This window comes from Aythya marila (genome assembly GCF_965140915.1).
Source record: "Aythya marila genome assembly, chromosome: 1".
Taxonomy (NCBI): Eukaryota; Metazoa; Chordata; class Aves; order Anseriformes; family Anatidae; genus Aythya; species Aythya marila.
Genome location: NC_139042.1, coordinates 85,980,630 through 85,999,241, shown reverse-complemented (window position 1 = coordinate 85,999,241; position 18,612 = coordinate 85,980,630). Strand labels below are relative to the sequence as shown.

Below are 18,612 nucleotides of genomic sequence, written 5' to 3'. Positions count from 1 at the left end.
ACATAAGTATGCTGGAGTAGGTTTTAATACAACTCCTTCCTCCAAAATAAGGAACTGGCTTTACCTAAAAGCTTAACGTTTTTCAATCTTTGTGGCATGGATGCTGAGGACTGACCTTATGAAGTTTTGTCTTATGAAGGCAAGTGGCTGATGTCTTGGGACTGTGGTTCTGGTTATTATTATAAGATCTGTCTCCCAGGTGTTGTGTTAGATTTGTGTGATACATCTGGATATTCCCACTGACCATTGGAGTCTAGCAGGGGAGCTTGACAGGAGGGGGAAGTAAGCAGGTAGAAGTATCCACAGAGTGAGAGTCATATAAAGTTAAGTGCTGGACTATTCTCTTTTTCTGTCATGTTCAACTGTCTTCATCTGAAAGGATGCTGAATGTCCATGTTAGTCTGGTAGTGAAATTAGGTGAAGTTTTGATTAAGTCTTCACTTTAGTATTAAGAGATGAAGCTAAAATGGATGAAGAAGGGAAAAGGGAGTTCCCTATTTTAAATTGATTGATTCATAATTTAATGTTTGTATATTCAACTGCTGGCATCACAGAACAAATCAAGTTCTTACAGGGGTTATTTGGTCTTTCCCCTGATGTATGAATAAGCCTTTTTTTTTTTTTTTTTTTTTTTTTTTAAGCCTTGAGCCTGAAAATCTTTAAGACAGTTAAAATTATGTCATAATTATAAGGAGCCTTTAGGTAGAAAAGTACTCATCTAAACTGTAAAATAAAGGTAAAACAATAAACACATGAGTAAACAGTAAAGTGATACCTGCATCTCTGCTTGGACTCTTCAGAGTGTGCAATTTTCATCTAGTTTAATTTTATTTATGTTATTAGAAATAATTAATTGTGCATTCCTGTTCTTTGCAGAAGATGCATAGAGTTATAACTTTTACTTTCACCAAATTCAGACTTGATTTGATTCTTATATCATACTGTAGCTAGCATTACCATTGCATTTTGCTAGATGCAACGTGAGCTATGTACTACTTGCTATGACCTGGTAGGTATGATCTTTATTTCAAAATTCGTATCTGTATCAACTGCTATGAGGTCTGCCTATTGAGGCTTGATTGCAGCTTCAGTTGAATGCTTGTTGAACTCTTAGCAGTGGCTTTTTCTTTTGCCATTTAAGAACACAGGTGTCCCTTCTTCTTCCTAGAACAACAACAATCTAGATGCCTGTTGTCGAGCCCTCGCACAGGAGAGCAACAAATACTTATATATGGAGTACCATAGTCCTGATGACACCAGAATGAATAGAAATAGCCTTTTGCACATTAATCTGGGTATTCATCCTCATACCAGCTATCATGCAGGGGATGGAGCTCAACTTAATGGTGGTCGTACACTGGTACATAGTTCAAGTGATGGACATATTGATCCACAACGCACAGCAGGTAAACAACTGATATGCTTAGTTCAAGAACCACATTCTGCTCCCGCTGTTGTGGCAGCTTCTCCTAATTACAATCCATTTTTCATGAATGACCAGAATAGAAATGCAGCTACTCCTCCTCCACAGCCACCTCCACAGCCATCTTCCATACAACCAGGAATGAACACGTCTGCTATGCAAGGCCCTCCTCCCACGTATATGCACATACCTCGGTACAGTACAAATCCCATTACTGTTACAGTATCACAAAACCTCCCATCTGGACAGAGTGTACCCAGAGCTCTACAAATTCTTCCACAGATTCCAAGCAATCTTTATGGGACTCCTGGCTCTATTTATATTAGACAAACATCTCAAAGTTCTTCAGGACGACAGACTCCTCAGAATACGCAGTGGCATTCGTCACCACAGGGCCCAGTTCCACATTATACTCCCCGTCCTCTACCTGTGTATCCACATCAACAGAACTACCAACCTTCTCAGTATTCTCCTAAACAACCCCAGATTCCTCAGACAGCTTTCCGATCACCACCGACATCCCAGTGTCCCTCTCCTTTTGGCTCTCCTCAGCACCAAGTTCAGCCTCCTCAGCTGGGTCATCAGAGTTCACATGTCTTCATGCCTCCTAGTCCTTCAACTGTCCCACCTCATCCATATCAGCAAGCATCCCAGACTTTTCAAAAACAAAGCGGTCACTCCGTGTCGTATCTTCCTCCTTTTGCTGGACCTAGTTTATCCAAAGGTTCCATGAACAAAATAGAAATTACAGTTGAGCCACCGCAAAGGCCTGGGACTGCAATGAACAGAAGTCCTTCACCAATAAGTAATCAACCATCTCAACGAAACCAGCACCCGCTGTATGCAGCCACTACTCCTCCTACAAGCTCTCCATCAAGAGGTATGTCGGGTCAACCCAAACCTCCATTTAGTGTTAATCCAGTATATATTACCTACACTCAACCAACTGGACCTACAGGTGCACCAACACAGTCTCCTCGGGTAATGGTATCTCAGCCAAACCCAACTATTTTTAAAATCACAGTAGGTCGAGCACCGACTGAGAATCTTTTAAATTTAGTGGACCAAGAAGAGCGTACTGCAGCACCAGAACCTATTCAGCCTATTTCTGTAATCCCAGGATCTGGAGGAGAAAAAGGAAGCCATAAATATCAGAGAAGTTCTAGTTCTGGATCAGATGACTATGCTTACACTCAAGGTAAATGCTTTACCCTTGAAAATTGTATTATTGTAAAAGGCATTTTTAGCTTGATTTTGCTACTTGTTAAAGTAGGAAATATCGAACCTGTACAGAGAAGAAGACAGATCATGACAAAGATCATCTAATCAGTTTGTTCTGTTTTTTAAAATTGTACCAAAGTTTAGTTGAATACATTAAGAATTTCTGAGGCTCATAAAATTACTGTGCTTTTGACAAAAGAAAGGGAATTTCTTAAGAGAACACTACAATGAATGAACATATGCCATGTATCTGGTTTGTAAATTGTGAACCATGTCGTAAATTTACATGTGGACTTTATTACTTTTTGTTTGAAAAACTTTACATTTAGTTGTTCAGTACTGGGTGCTTTATGGAACTTGAAGCACTAACTTCTGCAAGGCATTTTATTCTTATTTGTTTTAGCTTGAAGAGTATGAAGTAAAAGAGGAGAGAGGATTGCAGCTAAAATTGCTTCTCATGTCACTATAAATTGTGTTTTGTTTTGAAGGGTATTAAAATAATTATTTTGAAGAACTTGATCAAAAGCTCACTTGTTGCACTTAAAGTTTTCGAAGAGGAGGAAAAGCTTGGTAGACAGATTTTAGGATTTGTGTTCTGCTGCATGGGGACAGATTATAGTTAGTCTTACTGCCATGTGTAGAGTTAAATAATTTACTCAAGAAAGAAAAACACAAAGTGGTGAAAACTAAACTTTAGATGAAGACTGCTTTTCTCAGGGTAACCAGCTTTCTAGATTTGAAACGTTTGAAATGGAATAAATGAATCACTCTGTAAGCATTCAAACTAATCAGTTGGGGTAATGACAGAATGATAATCAACAGCAGATATTTAAAGAATGTACTTTGTTTCTAAATTTGTTTGGAAAGAAGAGTCTCTATTCCTGCATTGCTCCTGCATTGCAATTCCTGCATTGGTTTCCTTTCACTTGAGACAGCTGAAATAATGGTTATAAATCTGTTCTTGATTTATTTTGCTTTCTGTTTATTGAGCTATTTTAACTCATCGACAGAGCTGTTTTGTACCTGGTAAACCCAATTAGAAATGTTATTTTGAGAGAATGCTAGTAGATCTGTAACTCAGGTCATACGATTTCTTTGGTAATGTTTGTTTTCCAACTTCACAAAAGGTAGTCATTTATGTTTCACATATGTTCTGAAATGTAGAAAGCTGTTTTTGACTTTTGAATCTGTGTCTAGATTTCCGTGTTTGGAAAACAATAAAGCCAGCTAGTATGTGCCGTTTGGGCTGTCTGCTTTTGTGGTAATACCACATCTGGGGCTTTGTTAGCCTTTGGTGTTGCCGCACTGTGAACTCTTAACAGAAATAAATTGTGGAAGAATAAATGTTATACTCTGCTACCACTGCGGAGGCCTGAAGAGGAGTATACTAAACAGCTTAATGTAGGGAACAAGATCACTTCATTTTCTTCTGAATATGAACCATTGTGAAAACTGTTACCAAAAATCCATTCTGGTGTCTACTTCTAAGGTTTTGTAGCATAAGTCAAATTTGATCAGTTGTACCTGAGGTATAATACTAAGCTATGTAGTGAAGCCATATCCCATGTTAAGTTGGAGGAGTCATGTGAAGACAGGATTTGACTGTAATGGTGGTAAATCATACACCGTAGTACCAGTACTTTTTTTTTTTTAATTAATTCTGTGATCTCCTCAAATGTACTCGAGTGACTTGCATTTACCTCAAAAAGTAGAGAACGGTTTTGATCAGTAATATTGGAACCTATATTATAAAAACATCTCATGTTATTCTTTGGATAGGATTTAGTGTTTATTCTTTGACCGAGAATTGGTGGTTCCATGCAAAAAACAAAGTATAGTGTTGTTGTTTTGCACAGAATACTGACACGTGTTAAAAAGTCATTTTATGCCACTGCATTTTTATCTTCCCCTGGTAAGCTACATCACGTTGTTGCTTACTTTTCTAACTTTTTTTTTTTTCCAGCAAGAATGCAAGTATGTGTGAGACTTTATTTTTTCTCTTTGCCTGTATTAGATAGAGATGAAGAAAAGGGGTAGGTGGTGGCAGGTGCTTTGTATGAAATATCATTTTTTTCTAATTTTTCTACAGCATCTTCATGTATTCAGTTTGCTGAAAAACTGTTACATGGGTAGCATGCTTGTCTGAATACTAGCAACAAATTTCTCCTATTTTTCTCTTTCCTGGTAGACTTTCATCAGATAAAACAGCTAGGTCAGAAAGTGTTCAGCATCACACTAACAAACTTGGCCAATTTTGCGTCATGATGAAATACTCAGGACTCTCTTCCTGCAAAAACTAGTATTTTGTAGGTAGGCAAATTTCTATAGCTGAGTGGCTGCTCAGAGAGCCCAACATCAGCTTGCAACTGGGAGTCATAAGTTTCACTATCATGACAGAAGTATGAGAAAATGGTTGATTAACAGCAGGGAGAGGTGAGAGGGCAGCAAATTAGTTCTATTGTAGAATTAATGACTATGAAAAACCTGAGCTTCCCTCTCCCCCCGCCAGCTCTGTTGCTTCCCCCCCACACACACCCTCAGGATTCTCATGTCTAGGCTATTTTATTGAAGTTCTGTAGTTCTGCCTTTGAGCAATGCTGAATTTGTAGTATTGATAATTAAAGTACTCCCTGAAAAGATGGTTGTCCCCCTCTCTGCTTGGAGTACTGTATCCAGATGTAGGGCTGTTAGAGTGGTCCAGAGGAGGCCACAAAGATGATCAGAGGGCTGGAGCAACTCTCACCTATGAAGAAAGGCAGAGAGCTCCAGGGAGACCTCATTGTGGCTTTTTAGTACTTAAAGGGGGTTATAAAAGAGATGGAGAGTGACTTTTTACTCAGGCAGACATTGAAAGGACTAGGAGGAATGGTTTTAAACTAAAAGAGGGGAGACTTAGATTAGATATCAGAAGGAAATTCTTCACTGTGAGCATGGTGAGGCATTGGAACAGGTTGCCCAGTGAAGCTGAAGATCCCTCATCCCTGGAGGTGCTCAAGGACAGCCTGGATGAGGCTCTGGCCAACCTGATCCAGTGGTTGTCATCCCTGCCCATGGCAAGGTGGTTACAACTGGATGATTCTGAAGGTCCCTTCCATCCTGAGACATTTTATGATTCTGTGAAAAGCAAGGAATAGTTAAATACTTAAATATTCCTTCCTATACTGCATACTCTGGAATAGCACTGAAAAAACAACTTAGCAGTCTAAGGGCTAGTGTGTCAGACACTGTTGGAACAGTAGCTATGAAGTGTTATCTTCTGATCTTACCTCTGGTATTTACTTTTTTTGTCAGTACAGTATTAACATAATCAGGTTGCTGTTCTATCCTGAGAAGCTGTATGCTTGTACAGGTGCCTTTTGTATTTTTGAGACGAGAAAGACCAAATGCAAAAAAAAAAAAAAAAAAAAAGACCAAAATGGTAATATCAACTTCAAGTTACTATTTTTTTTTATTTATTCTGGAAGAACTTTGTCCTAAATAGCATCTTCACGCTGGTATTTGGCTGCATGTTTATGATCACGTTCTTTTCCAGAAAGGTCACTCATGAATCTTACATATAAGCTAAGAATTCAGTTTTCCAGCTTTTTTTTTATGTTAGTAACTATTTCTTCCATGTGAAATATTAGCCTTGCTTTTACATCAACGAGCAAGGATGGAGAGATTAGCAAAGGAACTGAAGCTTGAGAAAGAAGAACTTGAACGCCTGAAAGCTGAAGTCAATGGCATGGAGCACGATCTAATGCAGAGGCGGCTTCGAAGAGTTAGCTGTACAACTGCAATTCCAACAGTAAGCAATTTGTTAGTATTTTAATTCAAGATACAAATTTATTTCTTACGCTTTCATTAAATAAAGTATAATATACCCCCAAATATTTTGCCTTACAAAATCTTCAGTATTTGGAAATGATTTTTCTCTAAGTTCTTGGCTTGTAGTAAGCCAGTTCTTAACATTTAAGAAGTGTGTATGTCTGGTGTTCTTAGGATTCACAACAGACCTAGTGAGACTTATATATGTGTGTTTCTCTGGGCCACAGAACTGAATAGACAATTACTTTCGTAACAACCGGTAGAAGCATGTGTCCAAGTCTGTCTGTAGTGTCTGATCCATATCCAGCACAGTTGTTGATACAGCTGAGCTTCAAGTTTTTTGAAAAGGTATTTTAAACACCAAAATACCTTGATACAATGAGTAGTTGCATCTCTTAGACATTCCACTTCCCATTTGGTATGTGCACAATGTGCCAAGTTACTTTTCACTGGCAGTGTTGGCTCAAATAGCTGGCACCTCTCTCTCCTCGTGTCCCTGTTACTTCTTCCTATCTCTGACTTCTAACCACTAGTGACTCTAGCTCAGACATCTGTATGGCTCTGATAAGACAACTCGTCTGACTGAAAAATAGCTTTCAGTTTGTGCAGTTGTTAGCCAAATCAGTTCAGTCTTGTTCACTATGCTTACATAAACAATACAGTCAGATGTAGGCAGGAAAGCATACTGTGCTTTAGTAACAGCATACATGTATATGCTGTTATCTGCTGAAGTAGTAAGTACATCTGCTGTATGTCTTATCTGTCTGAGGTATTTGGCATGTATGAGCATCCAGGGATGAGGTTACGAAAGCCAAAACCCAACTGGATTTGAATCTGGCCAGAGATATCAAACACAACAAGGTCTTTTGTAAGCACATTGATGACAGAAGGAAAAGTATGGAAAACGTGGGCCCATTGCTGAACCATGTGAGGGACCTGGCTCTACAGGGAAGGGACAAGGCTGAGGTACTGAATGCCTTCTTTGCATCAGTCTTTACCAGCAAGAGCAGCCTTCTAGGATCCCAGGCCCTAGAGACCAGGGGGAAGGGCTGGAACAAGGAATACCTACCCTTGGAGGAAGAGGACCAGGTCAGGGATTACTTAAGCAAACTGGACATTGGTAAGTCTGCGGACCCTGACAGGAGGTACCCATGAGTGCTGAGGGAGCTGGCAGATGTGACTGGGAGGCCACACTATAATCTTTGGTCAGTCATGGCAACTGGAAGAAGTGCCTAAAGACTGGAGGAAAGCAAATGTCACTGCTGTCTTCAGGGAGGGCAAGAAGGAGGACCCAGGGAACCACAAGCTGTCCAGCCTTACCTCATTCCCTGGGAAGGTGGTGGAACAGCTAATGTCAGAGACCATTTTCAGGCCTGTGAAAGACAAGTCAGCATGGCTTCGCTGAGAGGAAGTCATGCCTGTCCAACCTGATATGCTTCTACAATGAAGTGACCAGCCTGGTGGACAAGGGGACAGCCATGGATGTTGTCTCCCTAGACTTCAGTATGGCCTTCGATACTGTTGCCCATAAGTCCTATCTGAACATCAGGAAACACATTGTTACTCTGCAGGTGGTGAGAACAAGATGCCCAGAGAGGTGGAGATTCTCTCCGTGGGAGATCTCTGTAAGCTGCCTGGGCATGGTCCTGGGCAACCTGCTCTGGGTGTCCCTGCTTGAGCAGGGGTTGGAGCAGGTGACCTCCAGAGGTTCCATCCAACCTCAACAATTTTGTAATGCTGAAGTGTACCGTAAGATAGGATGCCTAGGGTTACTTCTGCATCTGTGTTGTTAATCGTTGCTGCTAACATTAGGAGCACTTTGCATTTCAGTAACTTAAGTGGGGTTTCTTTATTGTATGCATATAGACTCGACTCTATTCATTCTTCTATTATGAATAATTATTGTTATGCAGTACTGAATTACTTAAATATACTGGGTTAGAAGGTTTGGCATGTTGGAGCTCTTTTGGGTGATGTAAATCGACTATTCTTTGATTATAATCAAGTAATATCAGAATCTTATATGAACTGCAGCTCCTATTTTCTTTTCTGATCATCGTGATGTAAACTAATGTATCGAGTTGTCAGTTCATACAGATTTTTATAAGGTGTGTGATTTTATAAGGTTGTGAAGAACTATGCCTTTTTACGAATGAATTCTAATATTGTATTTTTCTTTTTTTTTTCCTTAAGCCTCTTCAAATGACAATAGAAAAATGTTTTTTGAGGAAAAATTGGGTGGCAGGGAGGGTGAGGCAGTGAAATCTTGGATGCTCTATTCAGTGCCTTGGCTATACTTAATTTCTAATAAAGCTGTTAACATAGATAAACAATGTTATTTATATGTCGGATAAGATGCTGACTCTCCTACAATTGCTATCTTGGGTTGTTTCTCCCTAGCCTGAGGAAATGACCAAATTAAGAAGCCTCAACAGACAGCTCCAGATAAATGTTGACTGTACACTGAAAGAAGTTGACCTCCTTCAGTCTAGAGGTATAGAACTGCTTTATGGTTTTGAAAAAAAAAAACAACAACACACCATAATTTAAATATAGAGTATGCTTAAGCGTGCATATTCTTTTTGGACTCTTTAATTAAAATTGAACTTTATCAATCTCTTTTTTTTAACTAAAAAGATGTATTTTTCAATAGCAACTTGTTAAATTTGACTTGGCCAAGTTAAATTACAATACTGACTAAATAGTTACTTAAAACTAACTTTAAGTAAATCTAAAAATAGTACTTCCTAGTGAAGGTTCTTACATTTTTAATTTACCTCTGATAAAGTGATACAAACCAGAAAGACTGATTGCAGCCAAGAAGTTGGCAAATGTAAATTTGTCTAGGCATTTAAAATCCTTTCTGTGACAGAAACCTGATATAAATACAGTCAAATAGGTGTAAAAATTCATAGTCTCCCTTTTTTCATTCTTTTTAACCAAGACCATGTCCTACAGAATGATTTGAATTTTCCTATATTTTTAAAGCAATACAGAACATTGAACTGGAGTTGATTGTTCAGTATGAGAGTAGACTGCTAAAAATTACTAGAATCAATGTAAAACTGAAAATACATGAAAAAAGACTGTCAGGAAAAAGCTATACATGTTATTACTATTACACTCTATTTTAAAATCTGAAGTTTCTAGATGTTCATGTCACTGTTATAGGCTTGTAAATAACATTTGAATTATGCTTTCTTATTTCTCTCTTCTGACAGGGAACTTTGATCCGAAAGCCACATGTAACTTCTACGATAACATAGAGCCTGGTCCTGTTGTGCCACCAAAGCCATATAAAAAAGGTAAGTTAAAAAGCAAGCCTCAACTTGCTTTAACTGTACTGAGAATGTTTTTTCTTTCTTTTTCTTTGTATAAGCCAAACCATAACATGCTTATGTAACTGCAGTAGTCCTGGTTGCAGCTTGTTTTCCTCAGACAGGTTGTTTCCAACAAGTGTTCTGGTAGTGTCTTGTTTGCAAATACTGTTACCCACTATTAGAAGAAGAGTTTAAAGTATACAAGCTCTTAACACTTTAAAGCTTCCTAATTACGTCTTTTTTTTTTTTTTTTTGAAATGCTTTTAACCTAAGAGTTAAAAGGATTTTTAACTCTTACCAGGATTTTTTTTAGCTGTCTTCTAATACATTGTTGGGATTTTATAGTTTGAGATCTTTTATGTAAATTTAATTGTCCAGATCAGCTTTTTAAAATTTGCATTTATATTTTTAATTTAACTTGCCTGGTCAGGCTTTTATTTTGTGTGCAGAGTAGGAGTTTCACAGTAGCAACCCTGAAGTTTGTTCTAGTGTAGCAAGAGCCTCAGATATCTGAAGGATTTTGATGGAGTATGTTTTCTCACATGGAACTGCAGTTATTCCAGGGTCCCACCTGTTAGAAGTTCATTACTGATTTCTGAAATTTTCTGTGCTAATTGTATAGTATCTAGCATTCCTATCCAGCTTAGGACTTAAGATACATGCACACAGGAGCTATGTATTTAGTCTTTTTGTTCAGTGGAGATTCAATCACTGCATTCCAGAGTGAATCCCTGCTCACCCTAAGTAGACACCTAGTGGCTGCATGGCTCAGTAGCACTCTAGACTTCAGTACACACAGGGGTCATTTTGGAGTAGAACCCTGCCTCTTGTCTCAGGTATTTTTTGCCCAAGTTTTTTTTTTTTTTTTTTCCAATCAGCTCTTGAAATCTGTTGGAAGAATCACTTTCAAATGCCAGTGAATGTTCTTAAATGCTTAATACCTTTCCTCTAAAATAGTCAGTCCAGGATCCTGTGCTCCGATATAGAGAAAACAGTGGTCTTTTCTCTGAAAATCTTATGTGATAAGATGTATAATACTGTCTCCTCTCACCGTAAATAGTATGTACTGAAATTGCTACTGTATCAGAAAATTAACTATATAGTTTGCTTGAAAATCCAAATTTTATTTAAAATAAAAATAAAATCTATTTGTTATTAAGCACTTCTCAAAGGCTTTTGCGGTTTAATTTTGAATTTATATAAGGAAATCTTTTCCCACCTTCTTCTGAACCAATTTTTTTCCCTTCAGTGTTCTAAAATGCCTAGCATGTGGAAATTTAAAAAGTAAAGGTCCAGAACTACTGCTCATCCATATACCAGTTTAAAAAAAAAAAAAGTGATCCCTGCACAAGTGCTACTGTGTGGTAAAGATAGTATCATCAGGGGGGCAGTGGCACAAAAGCACCTACCTGGATTCATGTTAAATTGCAGTGGTCATTTGGTTGATTCAAGGTACTTAGTGATGCTTTAAGACACTCTTTTGATTATACAAGTCCATTTATTATTTCAAAGCAAAATAGTGTGCAAGGTGTATGAAATAAGTGATTTTACTGGTAATAGGAAAGTGTCTTATGAGGACTTGGATGACTTAAGACTAGCTTCTGGGTTTTGTTTGACAACTTAATAGCAACCTGTGTTAGGGTTGGTATATTGTATGTTGAGCTTGGCTTTTAACATGGATCCATTTAGTTCATTTTTTCCTGGAAAATTAAATTAATATTCAATTTTATTCATTAATATTCAAGATCCTTAATATTCAGTTTTTGAAGATGTGGGCAGAAAGGCAGGTATGGGCAGACATACCTGGTCTTTGCTTCAGTCTGGCTAGTGAACATGAATGAGGTCTTTGTGCTCACATGGCTTGCTTGCTTAGCAAAAATCTGTTCAGGCCACACACTGCTAATGTGATTATGCAGCATCTTCATTGGAGAGGGTTTATATCTAAGCAAGGAGGCCATTTTTTTCAGTCTTTACATATGTCTTTGAAGACAAATGTAGGTACTATTTGTATTAACTTTGTCATCAGCCTCCTGTTAGATTTCTGAGTAGATGATACTCAGCAAAGTAATAAGTGAACTTTTGAATTGCAAATTGCAGTCCTTTTTTACAACGTAAGTTTTATGTTAAGCTGTTTTAAAGATGTCTGTTTTTTTTCACTTTTAATAGATAGTCTGAGGTCTTGAAGTGTTGAAGACATCAGGAAAACCTTTTTTGGTTCTTTATGTGGGTTAATACCTAATGTATATTCATACATACATACTGATTTTATGAATTAAAACTTAAGTACTACTTAACACATCCCTGCTGCAAAGCCATGAGAAAATCATTTGGCCTTTTCCAAAGATCTACATGGTAGAATCCAGTGGGATAAGACCCTGGAAGAGCAGCCCAAGAATGCTGATTTGTATTCAAGGACCACCTTTCCATGCTCAAGAGCAACGCCTCCCAACAAAGTCATGTAAAATTGCAAGGAGGCCTGCATGGACATGGATGTGAAACAAGGAACTCATGGCCATGCTCAAAAACAAAAAGGAAGTCTACAGAGGGTGGAAGCAAAGACGGGTAGGAAGCAATCCCATGCAGGTGTACATGCTAGGGGCCATCCAGCAGGAAAGCAGCTTTGCATAAGAGGACCTAGGAGTCCTGGTAGGGACACAAAGATGAACACGAGTCAGCAATGTGCCTGTGTCTATAAGGCAGCTAACAGTACTTCTGATTGTGTTAGGTGAAGTATCACCAGTAGGTCAGGAAAAGTGATTCTTCTCTACTCAGCATTGGAGAGGCTGCATCTAGAGTGCTGTGTCCAGTTCTGGGCTCTCCAGTACCAGGAAGATCTAGACATGGTAGAAGGAGTCTGGCATAGGGTCACCAAGATGATCAAGGGATTGAAGCATCTCCCCTTATGAGGAAAGGTTGAGAGAGCTCAGACTGGTTGGTCTGGAAAACAAGGCTCAGAGGGATATCTTATAGATGTTGATAAATACCTGAAGGGAGGATGCAAAGAAGATGGAGCCAGGTTCGGTGGTGCCCAGTACCAGGACAAGAGGCAATGTTTTGTCTCAACATTAGGAAACACTGTGAGGGTGACCAGGAACTGGCATAGATTGCACAGGGGTTGCGGAGTTTCCCCCTTCAGAGATTTTCAAGAGCTACCAGGACATGATCCTGGGCAACCCACTGTAGGTAGCCCTACTTGAACAGGGGGGTTGGACCAGATGATCTCTAGAGGTCCCTTCCAGTTCCAACCGTGTTGTGACTGTGGAGAAAAACAATCATCCTGTTTTTGAAGCAGGCTTATCATTTGATTTGATATTTGATATTTTCTTCTGCCTGGATGCCTAGCAAAGATATAGAAAATATTGAAGGAACTGATTTAGAAGTTGTCTTTCACTTCAGATGAAAGTAGGGTTATTGGAATTTAAAATAGGGTAAGAGACTGCTGTATATAAATTTATCAGGTCATTCTTAACAGCAGTGTTTCTTAACAAACTTTGTTTCAAGATATTTAAACCTTTAGCAATATCAGTGGCCTAACAGTGGTGACTCCTTGTTTTGAAAGCAGTATGGTTAAGTGACTCTTTACAGAAATGAAACCCTTTAAATCCTTTAAATAATTACATTTCACAAACTGAATTAGAAGTGATGTAGGGGAAAAAAAAAAAAAAAAAAAAAAAACAACTTGTGTTATCTATGTAGAAATGTTTCTACCTTTTATATATAAGAAACTTTTTTTTTCTTTAGAGCATCCAAACAATTCCAAGCAGGCTTCACGGACTCAGCCAAGAGATGAAGACTTTGAAGGGGCTCCATGGAATTGTGATAGCTGCACCTTTCTAAATCACCCAGCACTAAATCGCTGTGAGCAGTGTGAAATGCCACGATACACCTGAAAATCAGGAAGGGGCTGCATTGGGTTGAAAACAGGCTCTCAAGCCGACAGCTGTAGAAGAAGGAAACATGGGGAACCTTTCAGTCCATCTGCCCGGCCTTTGCCAGTCTACAATCTTCATAACGCAAGGGGTGGGAGAAATGTGTTAAGATGTTTCTGCTTGTACCACAGTAAAAAGAAATAAGGGTGAAATTCTTTTTTATCCTATTACAGTGAACAAAGCAGAAAACAAAAGCTGAAAATGTAAAAGGATTAATTTCAGGAAGAATGTATGCAGGAAAGCAAATAACTACTGGTGTTTAGTCCTGTGGTTATAGTTACTGCTTAGTGGCTCTTTAAAAAAAAAAAAAATAAAAAATTTCTTTTTGAAGTTATAGGACTTTTAGTAATGGTGTGAAATGTTACACTTATCCCGAAAACTGAAGAGCCAGAGCTGATTTAACCTGGCCACAGCTAGCTGGAAAACAAAGGCTCCCTGTGCTTCTAGATTGTAAGCTACTGAAAAGGAAGACAGGTAAATGCAACCATAAATTTGCAAAGTGTACAAAACAAAAAAAAAGGTATTTGTAATTGCTGCTTTTTTCAGGGTAATTTATGTCTACAAAAAATTGCTGTTTGAAATAGTGACCTAAGGTGACTAAACGAGATACTGTATGAGTGTTACAGAGAGTTTAATCAGAGGTAATTTTTTACAATCCCTTTTGCTTGTACAGTGCTCACCTGGCTGTGTCAACACTGGTAATAAACTAAGAATGAATTCTACCATATTATGGATGAAAATACTACTGCATGCTTTCATTAGGCCATTGTGTTTTAAAGCTAAAAGTATGCTTTTATATGCAACAATTTTCTAAGACTGTGCTGTAGCAGCACAGTGACATGCCAAATGCAGACTACTACAAATTCAGTTTGGAAGACTTGAGTTCAGCCATGATTATGTATGAGAAGTGTTTGTACCCAGTTCCTTAGGCCTTTTCAGCTTCCGATTTGTGGAGAATTCATGATGTTTACAGCACAGAAGGTACTTTGTGCCCCAGTTCAAAGTTAGCTGAAAAATAATTAATCAGTTAGCTCTTCAGTAAAGGTTTATTTGCACATTGTTAATAAACCAGCCTGTATAAAATAGCAGATGGCAGATCTTGAAAAAATATACACTGCATTCTTTTTATTTTGGTCAGGAAATATTTGCCGTAGGTTGAAGAACACAAGACTTGCAACTGAAATTATACTGGTACTTTTATGCATATGATATACTGTATTATAAAGGTGATGTTCAATTTGAATGCTTCAGGTTGCTGTAATAAAGCACTCATTATTTGTGAAATTGAACTTGGGTTTGGGCAGCTGAATGATTGTGTTACTGAACTGCAACTGAATAGGATATTTTGTGTACTGGTCAGAAACTGATACAGTGCATTTGAGTTTTTATGGTGCAACTTTGTCAGGAGTCAGATGCAACCAAGCACGTCAGCTGAGTTGTGGTAATTGACTTTACAACTGTGAGGCAAAACGTGCTACCTAAACCTTAGCAGGAGAGATTCAAACTATTTCATTGTAAGTTGTTCTTAGCTCATGGCAACCCCTTCCATATGGTCAATTACCACAATTCACTTGATGTGTGATAACTTGTTGAGCTGTGGTAGAACAATCATGTGTCTGAATCCTTGTTTAAAATCAAACAGCGTTTTTAAGGTTTGGGTGGAGGAAAAACTTATCTTGACTACATTGCTGAATCTGGTGTCTTCTCTCCCTGCAGTTTATAAAGATAAAAGTAAAAAAATAAACTGTGATCTTAGATGAGGAACCAGTATTTGATCTGGCATTTTTCAATATGTTCTTGCACTAATTAAATCTTCAGCATAATTTTAAATAAGCTAAGAGATCTCCAGCAATCAGTGTATACCACAAATGAGCAAAACAAAGTCAAAGGCATCAGAGGTAGTTTTTCTCGCTTCCATACTATGTGAAGAGCTCATCACATATGGAGAGGGGGGAAAAATCACTGTCTGAATAAGATAAAATAATAATTTTGCTTAAGTGGACACATCAAAACTGATAACTAGAGAACAGTTAAGCAGAAGCATTCTACCTAGGATAAGGAGTACCATGGCTTTTACTGGCACTAAAATGAATTACTCAAAACAAAACAAGTAACTTCATGACTTCTCTATCATGATGCCTTTGCCTTTGTAGTATTTCAGTTTTCTATTCAGTTGTACTTCCATAGACTTTCTAGAAAGAAGCATTTGTTTTTGCTGGAATTCCAAAAAGATAGAAACGATCATGGTGCTCAGCAAATGAGAGCAGGTGTGTTGTGTGTCATTACTGTTGTGTCACTTTCTGACAGAATAGATGCTCCTTTTGAATAAAATAAAAATGCATGCAGTCCAATCATTCCCAGAACTGTAATAACCACAAGTGTATGGTTTCTGGGGTTATGGAGACCTGCTAGTCTTAGTTATAGCTTCACCAGAGGAAGAAAAAGAAGGCTGCCTTGACACCAAGATACTTTTTGAAAGACCAAGTGAGTGCCATTAAATTGCAAATGAATTCATTTGTACCAATAATTTTAGTCCAGTTTCTCACTTACTCTCATTTGTTGTTTGTACAAAAAACAAAGCAACAACAATGCCACAGAAAAACCTTCATTTTTTTTCCTTTATTTGTAAATGCTCATGCACAGACATTAATAGTAAAAACTTTACATGGTGCTTGAATATTTTTAGTTTCTTAGAATGTAAATTGTATTTTGAATGATGATTCATTTTCCTTCTGAAAGCAGGTGACGCTGTTCACACCCCAACTGAATTGTAGATTATGCCAAAAAAAGATTGGTTTCTGTAATATTTATTGAATGCACATAAAACCCTAATGTCAGCTGGCATATAAAAATGCACTGTATTGTATAAAACTTTTGTGTGTGTATGTGTGAATGGTGGGATGCTGATGCCATTGTGTTGAGTCAATGCACTACTTGTGTTTTCTTTTTTCCTTAATGATTGAGCTCTCCCTCAACCATGCTACTAGATTGGTAGAATTTGTAACTGACTTGGACATTCAAATACTCAAAATTATTTCACTGTTCATTGAAATTTTATAAAGCTTATTTTATATCTGCTGTGCTATTAAGATAAATTCCCTTTAATTATAGAATACTTCTGTAGTTCTTCAAAGGTTTATTTAGAGTGGGGCTTGCGGAAGATGATTCAGAGTACAGTAAACCAAAAGAAATCCTGAACTTTGGATCTCCTTTTAATTTGATGTAATTATTAGTCTTGTTTGGGTGAAGAGGAAAGGGATGGGAAGTCAAGCAAAAGGAATTACTTTGTAAAATGTAGTCTTAGATCAGATTGAATTGTGTATCTGTATGTCTGTGGTATGTGTGTTTCCCTTGAAAATTGGGAGGTGTGGTGAAAAGGTGTTATAATTCTTAAAAGAGCTGGTCTCAGTACTTTCTGATTATGATATGCTTCTAAATCACATTTTTAAAAATACCCTCTCTTTCAGTTACTTTCTCTCTCCCAGTTACACATCTCATTTCAATTTTTAAATACTTTCACATTTGATATTGATTGTAAACCCCCTTGAAACTGAAATAAAAATACTTGAGTTGAAATGGGGACAAGTCAAAATGAAAACAAAAGAATGTTTTAAACAGAATGTGAGAAGATTAAATATGCTAAAAACCAACGTGTCATCAGAATTATATTTTAAAATTCAGTGATATACCCTAGAATGTGAAAATGACTATCCTGGCAAGAAGTGGACAGTTGGACATAAACAATTCATCAGCTTCTTTGGCACAACAGAACTTGTGTGCTCTATACTACAGTGACTCTCCATCCCGTAAAGAAAGAAGACATGCACAATAACACATCCCATAGTCAGTACTGTCTCTATGTGCTGCTACGTTTGTTTCATTTTGAAATGTCAGCATTATTTTGAAGCTGGCCATGACTGAGTTTTGCCAGATTTCTTCAGTTTGGGGCTTTCATTGTTGTTTATGTCCATAAATATTAATGCGACTATTTTTCTTGGTTTTGAATAATCAGAAGTCAATGGAGTTAATGCAATACTATAATCCTGGATTTTCAGTACCTTTGAAAAAGATTTTAAAAAACTGTGTTCTTGAAATTTATTTATTTATGGTGGCACCAATGTATCTAATCCGTATTTCCTGCTGTGTGAAACCCTGTTAAATTTTTTTCATTAAAACAAGAAGACACGATCTTGTTTAATCCTGTATATATGGTGTCTACATTCTAGATTTGTGTATGCTGTGAATGAACTTACTACTAAGAGATGAAATTGTATAAAGGCATTCAGAGGCTATGCATGCATGGTACCTCCAGACAGTGCATACTCCGAGTTGCAGATTCCTGCAAAATAAATTAATAAAACTAAGCAAACATCACATTCTGCATTTGTTCTTGTATGTAGTAGGAAATGTTTAAAAATACAACCTTTTTGCTTTCATAATCGGATTGCTTCTAGTCTACTTGAGCCTACTGCTATAGCAAACTTATTTCAGTGACTTTGGGGATTTTTTTTTTTTTTTTTTTTAGTGGTCAGCATAAGTCTCATTAGGCAATTTCTGGGTATTCAAACGGGGTCCAAATCCTGTTCCTGTGAAGGTGCTCAGGGTGTGAGTCCCACTGCGATAATGGGTAGGTATTCTGTGCATCTTCTAGTGTAGAAACAGGACATAGGATGTTCAGTGTGTGAAGAAGCAGAGTTCATCACAATTTCTTATTTTTGAATGGAAAATTTGTTATTAAAGGAATAGCTTTATGCTATAGCAGATGATCACCTTTTTGTATTTTTGATTGCAGTCATTCCTGCTTATCCTAGACAATATTGAGTATCTGATTACAAAAGTCTGTCTTCTGTTATAACCTCTATAGAAAGTCACTACTTTGGGCCAGGGTGGAGAACTTGAAAAGCATAAATCA

At 37.6% G+C, this 18,612-nt stretch overlaps 1 protein-coding gene across 5 annotated transcripts in view; it reads left to right on the top strand.

Moving 5' to 3' along the window:
* TAB3 (TGF-beta activated kinase 1 (MAP3K7) binding protein 3) overlaps positions 1 to 18,226 on the top strand; it is a 44,406-nt gene extending 26,180 nt beyond the window's left edge. The window contains exons 3-8 of one of the 5 annotated variants that reach the window (XM_082775374.1): positions 1,169 to 2,303; positions 2,544 to 2,621; positions 6,271 to 6,431; positions 8,852 to 8,945; positions 9,673 to 9,756; positions 13,513 to 18,226. In XM_082775374.1, the coding sequence (XP_082631500.1) occupies positions 1,169 to 2,303; positions 2,544 to 2,621; positions 6,271 to 6,431; positions 8,852 to 8,945; positions 9,673 to 9,756; positions 13,513 to 13,661 (1,701 nt within the window). In that variant the 3' untranslated portion in view covers positions 13,662 to 18,226. Of the gene's footprint in view, positions 1 to 1,168; positions 2,622 to 6,270; positions 6,443 to 8,851; positions 8,946 to 9,672; positions 9,757 to 13,512 lie in introns of those variants that run through there. The other 4 variants (XM_082775373.1, XM_082775375.1, XM_082775372.1 and 1 more) reach the window with 4 other exon arrangements.
* Positions 18,227 to 18,612: the final 386 nt, after the last annotated feature.